The sequence below is a fragment of the Mytilus californianus genome, unplaced genomic scaffold (assembly GCF_021869535.1).
Source record: "Mytilus californianus isolate M0D057914Y unplaced genomic scaffold, xbMytCali1.0.p SCAF_13, whole genome shotgun sequence".
In the NCBI taxonomy this organism is placed as follows: Eukaryota; Metazoa; Mollusca; class Bivalvia; order Mytilida; family Mytilidae; genus Mytilus; species Mytilus californianus.
Window position 1 is genome coordinate 6,825,591 of NW_026262615.1, and position 17,880 is coordinate 6,843,470.

At 31.5% G+C, this 17,880-nt stretch overlaps 1 protein-coding gene across 5 annotated transcripts in view; it reads right to left on the bottom strand.

The window, feature by feature from the left end:
* LOC127723086 (apolipoprotein D-like) overlaps nt 1-17,880 on the bottom strand; it is a 205,469-nt gene that overhangs the window by 169,892 nt on the left and 17,697 nt on the right. For 3 of the 5 annotated variants that reach the window (XM_052229526.1, XM_052229524.1, XM_052229523.1), the window contains exons 5-7: nt 5,298-5,416; nt 2,766-2,902; nt 533-624 (exon numbers count right to left, since the gene is read on the bottom strand). The exons of 1 other annotated variant lie outside the window; for it this stretch is intronic. In XM_052229526.1, the coding sequence (XP_052085486.1) occupies nt 533-624; nt 2,766-2,902; nt 5,298-5,416 (348 nt within the window). The remainder of the gene's footprint in view (nt 1-532; nt 625-2,765; nt 2,903-5,297; nt 5,417-17,880) is intronic. One more of the 5 variants, XM_052229527.1, reaches the window with a different exon arrangement.

A 17,880-nucleotide genomic window follows, 5' to 3' on the forward strand; every position in this document is an offset into this window, starting at 1 on the left:
TGTTTTACCTCCAAATTGAAGTGCTACCATTGGTCAAGAATAATGTATTCGCAATGGGCGTGACTTTAATCTACCGATAGATGGCGCAACATTGTTATCACAAATGTTGGCTTAATCTGGCAAGGGTGGAGAGGAGGGAGGTGGATCGTAACCCTTGGCTAGCGAAGATGGTACATTAGTGGTCCATTTCTGTTTTAACTTATTAGCTAAATTTTACCAATATATAGGCAAACTGTACACTAGTGTATGCGTAATCTAAGGTCTTCAATAAACAAAGAAATAAGTATAACAATAAGTCATTATTTGTTAAAGGAGAAAGGTAATAATATTATGTATTTAGCAAATCAGTGTTGTATGCATGTTAATTTGTATCAAAGTAGAAACATTAATTTCATAGCAGACAATTTTCTTATTTAAGTCAATCATTGCAGATTGCACAAATTGATGAAAATAATGGGGTTAATTTTGAATATGAGGTTGAGTGGGAGAGTAAAAATGGAATGAAAACAAAACTATAGTTAATTTAGCTTACACTCAAGTGTTCCCTCAAAAGTAGACAGTCCTGGATTACTTGGATCTGGTATAATTTTACCAACAAACACATCTTTAAAGAACTGATTAGTACTGTAAATAAACAATGCCTAAACATTTAACTAAGATACAAGTACAAACACATGCAAAGAACAACTATTTTAATAGAAAGGGAGTAGATAACAATAAAGCAAAACCATAAATCGAATGCAAATATGACTTTATATATTTATTGGCTCTTATTATTAACACATAAATTTTAACAAATAGATACTGAATTTAGAAGTTGTATATATTTATCAACTTCACAACAGAAATGTATTTTTGTACTCGATTTCATTAGGCTGAACGTCTATACTGATCGATTCGCAATTCTACGAAAGTTTCACATGATGGTTGAATTTATAAAGCCACAGTTTTTTTTTCTCAACTTTTTAAAGATGTTTCATTTTGTAGAAGATCCTTTGCACCCATTCAACATTACTTACTGTTTTACCATATGCGTGGCTTTGATACTTGTCACTTGACATAATTACATGTTCATTATAAATTTGACTGCCAAGGACCAGATGCGCAGATCGACAATCAATATTTCTTCGGCGATGCTTGAGGCTAACATATTTGAAATTTAGAATTTAATACTTCAGTTGAAGAACAAATCAAACGAAAATGACTTAAAAAGAAATGAGAAGATGTCGTATAAGTGCCAATGAGACAACTCTCCATCCAAGTCACAATTGCAATGAGAAAAAAATAACAATTATAGGTCAAAGTACGGCCTTCAACACGGAGCCTTTGCTCATACAGCACAGCAAGATATCAAGGCCCCAAAATGACTAGTGTAAAACAATTCAAAAAGGAAAACAAACAGTCTAATCTTTAAAAAAAAAAACGAGAAACGAGAAACATTCATAAACCTCAACAACAAACGACAACCACTGAACAACAGGCTCCGGACTTAGGACAGGTGCATACAAATGCAGCGGGTTTAAACGTTTTAACAGGCGCCTACCTTCACCCTTACCTGCAACAGTAGTGTAACAAAGTCAAGAAAAATCCAGACAAAGGAAAAGAGATTTGCATTACGGAGATATGAAAATTTTAAACAATTTCCCAGTTTAATTAAGAAAAAAAAATACACCCACTTCAAGTCAAATTCATTAAAACGGACAAACTCAAGCGCTATCAATCAACAGAACAATTGAAAATCAACTCCAAACCACCGTCTTGTATGGTAGTTGTTTATAGTTCAGTTATATTGACAAAATAAGGTTAGCAACCCAAACAGACCATGCAGACATAATAGGTTGATATTACAATAATTGGACCCAAACAGCAAAAACTGTATAAACATTCATCATAGACATACAACATAACTGTCTAAAACGCACACATTAATCTAACAAAGACAACAATATCCGTATTTTAATGTAGAATATTATAACCTGAAATCTTGTGGGATGTATATCAAGTGGCGTAACATGCTTTTGCAGTCGGTGCTGGTGAGTAATGTGTGGCAAAATATGCTTAAATTGTCAAAATATTGGTGGCAAAATATGCTTAAATTGTCAAAATAATGGTGGCATGACATGCTTAACCTGTCAGAATGGCGGATGGTTCATGCGTTGCATGAGTTATGCGTAACAAAAATTGAATCTCGCTGTCAACTTGACAAATGATTCTTACGCAACAAAAATGTCATTTGTTTTAACTCTCTTATATTTTTGTATATCTAAATTTTTTTGAACTAACACCGACACTACACTTCTTAGAAATGATTCTTACGCAACAAAAATGACGATATAACAGACGATTTATCCACGACAGGAAATGTTAACGACGGTAATGAATCTAGTCTTGTATGAAGTTAAACAATTTCATGTGTTTCAGGTTCAACCCAACATTTTTTTCTTATAATGTCCTGTACCTAGTCAGGAATATGGCAGTTGTTATCTAATAGTTCGTTTATATGTATGTTGCGTTGTCGTTTGTATTTTGTTGCACTTCAGTGTTCTGTTGTTTCGTTGTTTTCCTCTAATAGTTGATGTGTTTCCCTTGGTTTTAGTTTGTAGCCCGGAATTATTTTCTCTCAATCGATTAATGACCTTTGAAAAGCGGTATACTACTGTTGTCTTTTTTTAACTCTGGTATAATTTTTTTTTTATATCTATTTCTTTTTAACTTATACCGACACTACACTTCTTAGAAAGTATCTGTTAAAGTGAAATACTCACAATGTGTTTAGCCAGGAGGCAAACACACTTATAGTACCATCACTGTTTACTTCTTTTATTTCCGATATACAGGTCTGATTCTGTAACCGTGGATCTCTTTCTGGGAACTCACTGATTCTATACCATCGACCTTCTGTCTTGTATTAAAAAAGAAATATGTTTGGTTTTGTATCTGAAAATTACGACTACAATTTTGAGGTCTTGGATAGAATAGGATGTTCACCGTTCCGGTCACTTTTATACTCTCTCCTTCTCTTATCCTATCTAATAGGTGAAATTACATTTAGATACTCGATGTAAAAAGAAACATCTGACAGAGATGAATAACGATATCCTACTGTAGCTATGTCTCTTATTGGAAAGATTCGAAATGACGATTATCGGTAGAGAACATATCTAACATTATCACTGTCAGTTTTGTTTACATTAATATACTCCTACGCTCATATAAGAATATTCCCGTCATACAGACCTAATTTATAAGCCTTTCCTTTCATTTATAATCTTATCGAAAGTTGTAGGGATTCGTTTTCTTTTGATTATATATATACTCAGCTTAAAAGAAGTCCGAGTACGATGTTAGAATAGGTAACAAAAGAAACTAAGCAAAATTCTGATTTTTATTAAAATGCTCATTTGGTTAGGTATATGATTTTTCTAAATCAGATTATGAGGCAAAGTGGTGTATAGGGTAGAAAAATCAAAACTTTGAACAGTTATATTTGGAGTGAGTCTTGGATGATGCCATGACGCTCATTCCAATTAATAATTGACGGGGGATATATTTAGGCCCTTTCCTAAAAAATTAAATAACACTCGATCCTGGACTATGTTAAGGTGTCCAGTTATAGCATGGGTACTGGGGCCATACATATATTTGGCAGATTCTGGCGCGTTATCCAATATCCATTTTTTTTTACTCCACAAAAATTGATATCCACGAAAATCACAGAATCCACAATAGTATATAAAAAACGCAGAAACTTATTAGTTGAACAACTGTATCACTAGCCTGTCAACACTGATGTTTTGAGTTCTAATCCCGCACGTGGCAGGTGTGCTCGACACTAATCTTAATTGACTAGGATTTTCCTACCGAAGGTAGGCCATTCTCTCCAGGCATTCTGTCTTCCTCTACCAATACAAGCTGACCGCCATGAAAGTTGTGTTAAAAAACAATCAATCATTCAATAAAAATCAAATTTTCTAGCCTAAGGGAACCGATTCAAGCAATAAAAAGATAAAGCTTTATTGTCGATCAGCGTGAATTTATAAATGCTGACACCAAGACAGCTTACACGATTTTATTCCGACATCGGAGAAAACGCCTTGATTAATGCTCAAATATCGAATGCCTTGTAACCAGTAGCTACTTGATAATTTTAGACATTGTTAGTTTGATACAATTATGATACGCTGAACTGTTATATACAATTCGTCTGCAAAATATATTCAATTATGCTTCATTCATTTTTATAACAAAGTTTCCTTCAAAAATATACATGTTATTTACATGTTAGAAATCTATTTAACACGAAGTTAATATCGTATTATGTTAACACGAATGCGCAGGTTATTTTCATTAATCCGACAAAATATGTAAGTAAGATGTTTTTATCATTGATAACAACATATATTTCGCATTTAATATATCTGTTATTAAGTGCAACATAATATTTTCCGAAAATAAGAAAATAAAATTGTAAAGGTACATTGTATTTTCAGTGCTTTTTCATAATGTCTTACTGAAGCCTAACGACATGAAACATACTACGACTTTAAAAATCATTTGCCAATTGAACTTTATGTAAGCAAAAAACATAGTTTAAAATCTATCTATCATGTATGTATGGTAACAAATGTAAGTTATCTGTAAGTAGTATCATTAACACACAATATGGACTATACGTCTATAAGACATTAAAATAAATAATAAAAAAAAAAAAAACAGAAGAAAAAAAAAAAAAACAGAGAGATTTCTGTTGTTTAGCTTTGGTCCTCAACAATATACAAGTGTATATGCAAATTGTCATGGTCCTGTCTGATCATCTCCCAAATGAAAAAAAAACATCATTAGTTCAACAGTGTTATGACGTACTTGCTATATTGTATTGGTGTACACATGGTGATATATCGTTATTTTATCTACAGTAAACAATTCGACAAGACATCAATATGCCTAAAGCAAATTACTAAAGTGGAGTAGGTAATTGTTTTTATGTCAATTTTGTCAAATATCTCCTATTATGATCACGATTGGTACATTCTAAGCTTTGATATGTTTAAGATGTGTGTGTGTTCTTGATACACTTAATTCTAGGAAACCCCTTTTGATGCACAACACGTTAACACATAGCAAGATACACATACCAAGCCGACATACCTGTTTATTTCTTTTAAATTCATGCCATCCCCTACATGTATTTTCTAATTGTATATCATTTGTTTTCTGATTGAAAACAAAATTACGGTTTTGAAGATTCTGTCACTTTTATTGTAATACCTTTATTATAATGACAAAATCGATCTTACCTTTTTCCAATTGACATGGGAAACAGTCTTCACATTTGGACATCCCCCGGGTCTTGTAACTTGTCCAGACGAAGATAATATGCAGAGCAAAACGCTCACCAATTGAAACAGAAACATCTCTAGATTAATCAAGGTCATATTACGAAGAAAACACTTACAAGTTGATATTCTTTTGTGTTTATATGTAATAGTTTTTACCTATAAACGAGTGTAAGTAACATCTTGTTCAATAATGTGATTAGTACTGTAAGAAGGGACGTAATATAATTGATCGATTGTTAACATGCTTTTTCAACTGTGACTTTAAAAGAAAATATACACCAGTATATGTACCTTTTACCGTCTATCTAAGTTCATAATCTAGAACCATATTAAGATTTATCTTTTATTTATAAAATGTTCATGTAATCGTGGTAATACTGTAAAATACTAATTTTTAATGAAAATAAACATGATAAAAGTTAAACAATGTGTAGATAATGCACAAATTGACACTACTGGTGGTGATATCTAAAGTTTATCTATGCAGCACTTGTAATATGAAATTTGGTAATGATATCATATTTTGTTATTTTTTGTGAAATATATACACAACTTTTTAAACCTTTCTGTTATGTAATGCTTAACATATGGTGGAAATGGGAGAAGTTCAAAAATAGAAATCTGGAATAGTTACGTTTGTGAGAGATCCTATTTTAAATCGTTCCTATGTTTTCATAACACAAATATCGAGATATGATTGAAGCAGAGCTGCTCGTTTAAATGTTATCCTTAATGACATATTCTTAATGACATATCCCTAATGACATATTTACTGGGATATATGGGATACAAACACTTATCTATTTTTTAACATACAATGAACAGTCGGGTACTTAGCGAACTCCATATTAATATGGAATGCCTTTATTAAATTTGTATAAGGAAAATCCATTATATTATGAGATTAAGAAATATTTCGGGTAATATTCTTCAAGCCATCAATTTGGAAAATTTTGAATTGCATAATAATGCACGCAAAAACAAATTTGAAACGTCCGGAAAATAATTTTTCTAGACACTGCTTATCAGTTTCGACAATTCTGACGTGCTATTGTTGTGATCATCTAATGATCATAGTCATCCGAAAACCGTCGTAATTTCTACCTAACCATAAATGATACATCCCACCTGTTTATTTTTTATAAACAGTGTTGTACAAGAAAGGAAACTCGTGTTGTCTTATATGTTATTTTCAATTAAACTTGTTTTCGTTCTTGAAATATAGAATTAATCGTTAGAAAATTTTAATGTTAGGGTCGTTATATGGCAATTGTTATCACATAGTCCGTTTCTATGTATGTTTGCGTTTGTTTTTGTAACAGTTTCAGTGTTTCTGTTGTTCCGTTTTGTTTCCTCTTATAGTTGATGTGTTTGCCTCAGTTTTAGTTTGTGACTCGGATTTGTATCAGTTAAATCAATTTATGACTATTGAACAGCGGTATACTACTATTGCCTTTATTTACAATTCATTATTCTGCACACATAAAAATGAAACGTATAATGGTATTTAGTATCAGATCAACAACAATCTATAATTTGTGTATGTCATACCAAAACATTTGGAGTTCATGGCAAACATTGTAATTTAAAATTTAGAATGTATATGGGGAATGTGTCAAAGAGACAACAACCCGACCAAAGAGCAAAAAACAGCATAAAGCCACCAATGGGTCTTTAACATAGCGAGAAAATACGGCACCCGGAGGCGGGCCTCAGCTGGCCCCTAAACACAAATGTGAACTAGTTCAGTGAAAATGGACGTCACAATAAACTCCGAAACTTATAAATGAACTAAAATTCAAAAAAACATACAATACCAACAAAGTCCAGAGGCTCCTGACTTGGGACAGGCGCAAAAATGCGGCAAGGTTAAACATGTTTTGTGAGATTTCAACTTACTGAACACATATCTTAGGCCTGAGTACATAATTATTTCTAAGTGTATTTCTGTTAGACAATAAATTCAAATCTTAAAAATCACACATATTTCATCTAAACGCATTTTTACAGCGTAATGTCCTTCTTTTGAGTCAATGTGTCTGTTTAGTTTATCCAAATTGTTTTATTTAATCAGGAACAATTTTGAGCTTGTTTAATTGTTTAGACACATGTCAATTCATTCAATATTGAGTCAAGATGTATTGTTGCATTGTCCTTTAAGTTTCGCTGTCTACAAATATAGGCCCTTGTTGTGAATAATGTATAACTTGCAATTTTTCTCATTGACGTTTCAAATTAATTTCTTAATAATGTTATTCATAAAGTGGTAAGAAGGGTGAAAAAATGACAGGCAAAACAATTTCGATTAGGAATTTTAAGGCAATATACTTATTTTGTCCAGTTGAAAAAGGCACACAACTAGTATGATAAAGCTGTCAAACTGAATTATTGACCCCCTTAACATCAAATTGTCCATAATGTAAGTTAGCGCTGGTATAATTTTCTATACTTTTGATATAATTTGACACAAAAGAAGGACATTACGCTGTAAAAATGTGTTTTAGATGGAGCATCTATGATTTATAAGATTTGTATTTTTTGTCTAAAAGAAATACACTAAGATATAAATATGTACTTGGGCCCATGAGATGCATTCAGTAAATGTAGATTCTGTACTTTCCTGAATGGTTCCTGGTATCAATTCGTCAAAATGAATCAATGTACAGAATTTACATCTCTATGAAATATGAGGGGCTTTGCACATAAAAGTTGAGTTCAATCATAAATATTTCACTAAATCTGTAAAACAAGCACCTAACAATGATAAGGATACTTGTGTCATTTCATATATTTAAAAGCACTTTTATTTTCTTCTGAGGTATAGTAAGTGCTTCAAATATATCCCTAATATCAGACTAAAATTATATGCAAGTTTTTCACTGAAAAGTGAACAATCTGTGCACCAGACCATACTGTCTGCCAAAATGTATTGAATTCAAGAATCCTATTGCATTCAGATATCTTGTTTCATAACATCGTAGCACAGAAATGAGCAGGAAAAAACCCCAGCATATTTCTATTTTTTATATAGCTTTTGTATGCAATTTATATTTAAATATGTGTTACGGACTATTGACTTTAAATAGTTCCCAGTCTAACAAGGCCTTAGACCATACTATACTCATGTAGTATGTATTTGTAACTTTATTTCCATTTAAGGTACATTAGATATATATGAAAGATTTATTTTGTACCAAAATAATTTCAAAATTGTTTAATTGTAGGAAAACAAATACATGTTCATATAAGACCCCCCCCCTCGTTCATTGAAAATCTCTTTTCTTAGGCGCATGCTCATATACATTTTACGTTTAAACCAATGTAAAGAATCTGATACACCAAACGAGCGTTCAGGTAATTTTAATACATGATTCAAAAGTGCATTTCAAAAGCAAATTCTTTCAACATCTAAATATCTAAATATCTAAATATCTTAAAAGTTGAAATTATTTTATTTGAACTGTCAAAATGAACACCAAAAGTTCAAAATTAAAATGGTCATATTGTCTTTAATATATATCATATTGTCATGAAACTCTGCCAACTGTCTTATCGTTCCTTTAGCTGAGGTCATGCTGAGTGTTATTTAATTTTTACATGGCTTTTTATTCTATAATCTGTTTAGCGATTGATGCTATGAAATTAAAGGTCAAAATCACACCTATAGCTTAGATGATCCAAAGTGATTATTCGTTCAGGACATGGAATTGTTGTTATTTCAATCAAGTAAATATTGCACACTGGCCGACTTAAATCTTAATTGAAACGCAATAATTATAAAAATTAGAAGATGTCATATAACTGCCAATGAGACAACCCTCAACAAGAGACCAAATGACATAGACGTGACAACTATAGGTCACCGTACGGCCTTCAACAATGATCAAAACCCATACCGTAAAGTCAGCTTGAAAGACCCCAAAAGGACAGGTATTTTCCATTTGTTTGATATGTTTTAGCTTTTGATTTTGATTTTTGATAAAGAACTTTCCGTGTTAAGTTTTTCTCGTAGTTAGGTTTTTTTTATTTTTTTTTAACTTTTTTTTAAAACAACAATGAATAAGACATCCAGCTAGTATCATAATTCAACTCATAAAACAAAAAAATTGTATACATACTATATATTTCTAATTCAAAATATGTTTTTATTATAGAAGTCTACTAAAAATACATTTTTGAGCCTCTATTGTAGATTTGGACAATTGCGATGGTCAACGAACACAAACTTATCTGGATCTACGCCGTTACTTCCTAGAAGACAATATATATTATCTAGCTCAGATCTCTCCAATGGCTCTGGTGTACGTGAGAAAATAAATGCGGTCTCTACAATTATAGTAAGAAAGATTACATTAAGCGTTTGAAGTGGTTTCTTGTATCAAAAATGTTATCGCATGTTAAAATGATTTTAAAAAAAGAACATTTTATTTACTACACATGTGTTTTTTTTTTATGTTTATTGTCGTTATACTAAAAAAAAATACAAATTGAAAAGCTGTAGCTAACTTTTTTAGTTTCTTTTTTATATTTTGACATTGTGTTTAAGATAATGTGCATGTATCATTTCCTTGTTCAAGTCAGTGGTTATCCTGTTGGTACCTCCTCTTGCGGTTTATTGTCGTATTTTTAGTTTAAAGAAATACAGCCTGGATACATGAAGTTAATGGATCTGTATACTCATGAACATAGAATGGTGTAACCTCAATTTTTAGCGCCAGTATCAAGAAAAGCTATCTCAACCGTGCGTCGATTATTGTAGGTTGTCCTTGTTTTATGATTCATATATCCCTTGTATCAATTACTTAACAATTTCACTCTATATGATGCTTTGACAGTAAGAAATTCGCTAACGAATCAAAAATATCATGCGTACAAGATGGCCGCTGAGCTGATAACACTGTGAAAAGTCAGCTCCCAATTTTTGCAATATTTTGAGCGGTTTAAATGTTTGAAATGGATTAATTTTATGGCCAGGAAGAAGTTTTTGAAGTGATACATCCATTGATATGTTTTTTGTGTGATATATTTCAAGAATATATGAAATATTAGAAATATTAGACATTTTCAAGGATTTTATTGTGTAAAATTGAATGATTGGATTTATCTACAATAGACTTGTATAATTATATTGTGTGCACTATGCCTGTAGGTAGTAAACCTTCAAATACACTTTCAAGTCAATCAGCAGATCAACAGAAACAAGTAAAAACTGTTCAGTCTTTATTAACAGCTAAAAAAGATAAAGATAAAAATAAACACCCCCCTAAGAGAACTCGCTCAGATGTGTCAACAGATTCTAATACTAGTATGGATTTATCAGGGATAATTTATTTTCAAAAAGACCTTGATGAAATCAAGTTTAGCCTCAGGGATGTTACAACAAAAGATGATCTGAATGAAGTAACAAAAGACCTTGTCAAAACAGCTGACCTTGAGAATATGGTTACTGGTATTGTGAAAAAACTTTTTAGTAAATTTGAATCCACTTTAGATAAAAAGATGAATGAAAGATTGAATAAAATCCAAACAGAAATGCAAGAAAAGGTGGAGGCCTTATCAATTGAAAATGAACATTTGAAAAGGAAGATAAACCAAAATGAAGCCAAAACATTTTCGATTAGAAAAGAACTGTCTGAAACAACAGAAATTGCTAAAGTAACAAATATAAGCAGTAACTATAACGAACAATACTCCAGAAAGAATAACATAAAGGTATATAATTTTCCATGGAAAGAGCAGCAAGATCTCCGTCAAGAATTTATACAAATGGTAAAGTCAGACTTAAACAAAACACTGCATGACCGAGATATTGTAGCCATTCATCGTTTACCTGCACAACGAGAACCAAGACCATTAATCGTAAGATGTTTTGATACTAACGTAAAGAGGAGTATAATGAGAAAAAGAAAAGAACTAAGAAATAAAGTAAAATTTGTAGATGATGTTACCACCAGAAATATGGCCCTTATAAAAAGACTAGAGGATAGTGGAAGGTTTGATCAGGTGTGGTATTTTAACTGTGGCATTTATGGCAGAACTGATAATGGTCTCCAAATGAAGTATGGGTTGTCTGATGACATCAACAAAAGACTGAGAGAAGGGAAGTAACTCTGACTTTTTGGAGGTTAAGAGAAAATATATATGTACTTTGTCGATTTAGATTACTCAATACTGAAAGAAGGGAGATAATTCTAGTTACCTTTTAAAAAAAACCAATTATTACTTAAAGCTTGTATATTATTTTGAAATTGTTCTGATCTGACTATATGTTATTTCAAACAAAATAAGATTTATTAAAATAGTTGAGTGAATATTTAACTAAACAGAGAAAAATATTGCAAAAATTGAAACTGCATCATTACATTGTATGCAGAAAACAGTAATAATGCTTGTTGTCTTGATACTGTTTATAAATTTTTATCTAATAGTTTCATCACTTTTTCAAATTATTGTTTTTTTCTTTTTTGATTGTTTGGTTAAAACAAGATACTTTCTCAGTACAAATAACCCATCAGATGAATATTGCTTTTATTTTTTTTGTATTCTTTTTGGAATTTACACAAAATTATACTCATAATTTAATTGGCTCTTTTAAGATATTATCAGTTAACTGTCAAGGTCTAGGTGACATAGAAGAGAGAAGAGATGTATTTAATTTTCTTAAGTCTAAAAAATGCAACATCTTTTGTTTTCAAGATACACATTTCACAAATGAAAGTGAAATGAATATCAAGACCATGTGGGGCTATGAGTGTTATTTTTCAACTTTCTCGTCAAACTCTAGAGGAGTTGCTGTATTGTTCAATAAAAATTTTGAATTTAGGGTATTAAAAGAAAGATGTAAATGGTAATTATCTAGCATTAGATATTGTTATAGACAAAGTGAGAGTACAGTCCGTGTAACGTAAAAGTTAACAATACGAACGATGCCCGAATCATGTACGGACGATGCCCGAACGATGTACGTACGCTTCCCGAACGGTGTACGAATGCAAACGAAACGCTGACCGAACGTTGTACGGACGCTGAACGAATGATGTACGAACGAAACCATATACCATAAACCATACCATAAACGATAACATAAGCGCCCTTTTATTGTACATCGTATGGTTTTGCGTACATCGTTTCATTAAGCGTATATCGTATCGTTTAGCGTATTAGCGTACATCGTTTCGTTTAGCGTACATCGTTTCTCGGCGTGCATAGTTTCGTTTAGCGTATATGTTTTTTTTTAAATATAAAACATGAATGGTGTTCTGTTTAATTTTTTTATATAGGTGATAATAGGCGTAAAATTTAGATTGGATGCATGTTTCAGTTTTTAATTAATAATTTAATAAATTATAATTTGGGCTGACTCTATGTTGATCCAAAATTATTTACATAAAACGTTTGAAAAATAAACACTGAAATAAATTTAAACAAATTAAAAGATACGATTATGAATTTTGTTAGCCGTAGAAATACGTACTTGGTGAATGTGCGAGTAAACTGCAGTCTGCATGGTATTTAGTCAACATTTTTTGAAAATAGCCCAAGGTATTAACATTATTTTTTTTACCTAAATGAACAAATGATTTAAGATGGAATTCGGAATTAATCTAATGTTCTTACAAAAGTTTATTTGGGGTCTTAAGGTTGACCTTTTGTCCAAAAGGTTTGTTAATTTTTTTATGTATTCTCTTTTATCGCATGTATTTTAAAATCGACTGAATAGCAGTTGTATCCATATATCGTAATTAAACCAATTTTTTTAGATTATAGATTTTTTTTATTCATCTATCAAATCAGTCGAAAAAAAACAAATATTCGAGAAATTTCAAATAAAAACAATTACTCGTTATGTGCCTCATCAACCCTAAACATAAATCCCTACCGATGTACATACGATTGTGTATTGTTTTAACTATAAATGCACTTGACTTTAAACTATCATCAACAATTGTCCGGCAAAAAAACTAGACCCTATATTCTTTAATTTTCTTATACCATTTTCCTCTGTTCTTTATTTTTCCCGTTATACTCTATTCTAATTTTATATTTTTTTTTCTTTATTTTCCTGTATCTATACCTCCTTTATTCGGAGCAACCCCACCCTAAATATACATATGATACACACGGTCTATAGGTCATCGCTTGTGCCGTGATACATGTTTGCATAACAAAGGATGTCCTTGTTCATATTTATAACATTTTAAATGTCCTCCTAATAATACATATAATAGTTGCCACTGGACATTAAACAGCTAACTCTAAATTCATCCGTCATATTCTTAGTTTTGTTATAATGTGTAAATCACACAACATGATGAACAAATAATTATTGCAGATTTTCACTGCCGAAATAATGGGAAATAATTGTAAACAAAACCACTCAATCACATCCCTACGCCACAAAGTCTTTTCACATGTAAATAAATTATTTTCATAAATCTATTTCAAAATAATTTTAAACAATTTTAAATCAAACGGTCATTTTTCTTATTTGCCAAAAAAAACAACAACATCAAACAGTTATTTTCTTTTCTTATTTTAAACAGATCGATTGTTTTCAATGGTCGGTGCCTGACAGCATCTATAAAATCTATCACCATGTTTGCCAATAAGAAAGCTTCATAGAACAGGAAAACAACAATGTCTTATAGAAATACTTCCAGGCCATATTTTCCAATTTCTGTTGTAATGTGGTTTAATGCAAAAAAGGTAACTCCTGAATACTGATTTGTACCCATCAAGCATTTGGGGTTAATAACAAATCTATGGTAGTCTCTTTTTCTTTACTCGCAAAGTATTCGACTAAATCATGTTTTATTTATGAAAATTGCTCATTGCTGACGAATGTTAAATATTGATCCCTAGATTTTCAATTGTTTAGTTGTTAGGTTACTGTCTGATCTCGCAAACCTGACATTTTATGGTCATTATGTTTTGCATCCAATTGCACCAATTTATTAAAAAGATATTAACGCGACACCGTACGAGAGTCGTTACTTTACATAAACTACTAGTATTTTTTTTTCTATAACGAAATACGAAACCACTTCTCGCAATTCGCTTTGGGGTAATTGTGCTTCTCTTTTGACAAAATATGGCCTTGTCTCAAAAACAAAAAGTATAATATAATATAGAGTAATATATAAAACTGGACTAGAGTGAAGAGTTAGGAAGTAGGAATTCCTAATTTTAATTGAATGTTCTAAATCTTTGTGTATTTCTGATAAATGATTGTACAGACTCAAAAAAGTCTTTGTTTTGCTGAAATGAAAGGTCACCGTCACCAGCCAATAGAAGCAAAATGGATATAGTAGATCTTTCTAATTTTGAAAACAATATTTCTGTTGCTTCGTTGATAAAAGGGCACTTAAAAAATAATGAATACTATCCTCAACAGGATGGCCACAACTGCATGCGGGATTGGGTTTAATATTAATAAGGTTTAAATCTGCATTTGAAGAACTGCACCATATTTCTCAACTGTGTATCAATGATATTAAGATTTCTATCACCACAACTGAACTAGGAAGTGCGTACTGTGAATAAATTATTATACTCAGTTTACTTTTGCTTACAACAATTTATCACATACATGTATAATACCACGTTAACAATTAGGCCCGAGAACACAGTTATTTCGTAGTGCATTTCTTTTAGACAATAAATTCAAATTAAAAAAATCGCACCTGCTCTATCTCAAGAAAGATTTTTACAGTGTAGTGTACTACTATTGGGACAAATAATATCAAAATTATAGTAACTTCTACCAGCTCCAGAGGAGGGGCGACAGCCTTAGGTGCTGTGTGCAAATTTTTGTAGGTCACGTGGTACGATTTTAGCGTCTCTCGACAATTTTGAATCTGGAAAAGATCGATCTGTTCATGTTTTTATATCAAATATACTCTCTTGCACTCGCAGAAAATATAGAAAGTTTTGAAATAAAAAGATTAATCAATGATAGAAGATCACTTTATATGAAATATTTTCTTTATGTTTTTTTATCTTTTAAGTAAATTCTATCAATAAAGAAATGCACTGTAATGGCGGGAAATTTTATTCGATCTCTGCGAAATCACGAGGCACAGATTTTTGTAAATTTTACAAATGTCAGCATGTGAAAATCATTCAAATTTATGCCAATTAAAGAACACTATTCAAACATTCTAAATCTTCTTAAGTCTCCTTAAGTCTCCAGCCGTTGCTTTGTAATAAGTCGCTAAAATATGATTTCCGGTAAGTAAAATATCAATAATATTTCACGGTCAAATCCGCTAGTAATTATGTTATTTTAGGCATATAAACTCTTATATGTATTTTAATCATTTTGAAAACAAAATGAAAATTTTGTCTTATGAATAACCATCATGATAAATATAGTTTTTTTTCATAATTGAATCGTGCATTATTTGTGTATTGGATTGCTTAATTGCCTTCTCTCTAGTGTTATCTCTGTTTTGTTAACTGACAAATGACGAAATAATGCAATATTTAAAATTAAGTATTTTACAAAACTTTGTCCCGATTAAAAACTTAAAACCGATTGAATAAATTGAGAATTCAGTGATTATCGATGTCGAAATTAGCCCTTGGTAATAAACAGTTAGTTTGGGTATAAATATGTTTATTGTCAAGAAATAACTAACAAATTTGTTTATTATGTATGTACTAAGTATATGTATATTGCATGATCAGCCCTCCTGTATATTACTTGTTTTTTTTAATTGATTCAACAAATTTCGTTTGTCCAGGTGTCATTAACGGTGATGTCAACACCACGAGTAGTTTGATATAAATGACACAATACCACCGCGACCGATCGATAATAGAAGACAAATCTGCGTGCCGTGTGCAGAGTGTCGTTCCTCCTTTATACCAGCTCTAACTCAAAATATTGACAATTCTGTGATAAGGGGGTCTAAAATTCAGTTTGACAGCTTCAGACGTACTAATGTTTTACCTATTTTAACTGGACCAAATCACTCCTTAACATAAAGATTCAGCACCCAAATTGTTTTAACATGTAATTTCATCCCCCTTCTTGATATTTCGTGCATTAAATTTCAAGAAATAAATTGGGAAAGTATATCCAAAAAAAAATGCAAGTTATACACTGTTCACACTAGAGACTATATTCGTAGGGTGACGGTGTTTGACAGTCTGAAGGAGACAGCATCAAGGATTTAATAACTAAAAGGCAAAGCTTTTGTTGTACTCAATCTTACTTTAAGTTTTCTTTATTATATTTAATAGATATATATCCGAGATACGATAATGTAGTTTTCTTTTTTATATCAAACCTGATCATCTATGATATATATATGGAACTTTTTAACGACCTTGGCTGGCTATACAGCCCTTGCACGGTCGGTTCATCTATGATGATGATGGGAGTTTTTAACGACCTTGACTGGCTATACAGCCCTCGCACGGTCGGTGTGCAAATGATGTCATCTATAATAACAGATGGAAGTTTTTAACGACCTTGACTGGCTATACAGCCCTAATCTATAATGGGATATTATTCCACTTTTTATACATATTGATAGTTTAATCAATATCTGATTGGTTGAGACTATCCCACGTGTCGTTGAACAAATCTTCATATTCCATTCTGAGGATCATATTCCCCTCTGAAATGTCGGGATAACATCGTGTAACGTTACGCGCGGTTAATGTACATAACGTTTTGAACTTCTTATTCTTCTTATTCTTCTTAAAATAGCGATAGCAATAATCATTATCATGTTCAAATTTATTTCAGACGATAAAACAAAAAGACTTATAATTAAATTTTGATCCGTACTGTTTATCAATGGGTATGTCGTGTTTTGTTTAACTTATAAAAACAAGCGGATAAGAAAACAAAATGTATGCAAAATAATATTTAATGTATTGATAGTAAACAAACCATAGGCAGTGGAATAAAACATTCATTTCCCTTTGCTTCGGGAGATATGAAGATTTGCTCACCCTCGAAAAATCAGAGTTCCCTCGGGCAGAGCCCTCGTGAAATATGAATATTCTTGGGTGAACAAATCTTCATATCTCCCTCAGACACGGGAAATAAATGTATAATGTCTAATGAGAGAATTTAACCAGAGACTGAATAACGTAGAAATAACAAATTAAAGGTTACTGTACGGCCTTCAACAATGAGCAAAATCCATACAGCATATTAAGATATTAAAGAATCCGAAATGACAAATGTAAAATGCACTCAACACTGTTCAAACATCACCGCACGTCAAACTTTGAACAACAGAAAAACTTGATTGGACATTGGTGACAATTTGTCACGCCCTCATGAATTGGCGTACATGTACGTCCTATCAAATACCTTCAGAAAGCTTCCACTGAAATTATTTTACACACAAGTAACTGTGTATTTTACTGATTTTCTTAATAAAAAAAAACAAAATGTATTTTGCGTTAAATGTGCAATGAAGCCACGGATTCGTAATCTTCAAAAAATAGTTCAGAAACGGTTGATAAAATGTGGAATGTCTGAATAGAAATATAACAATTATGTTCAGTGCGCGTTTAT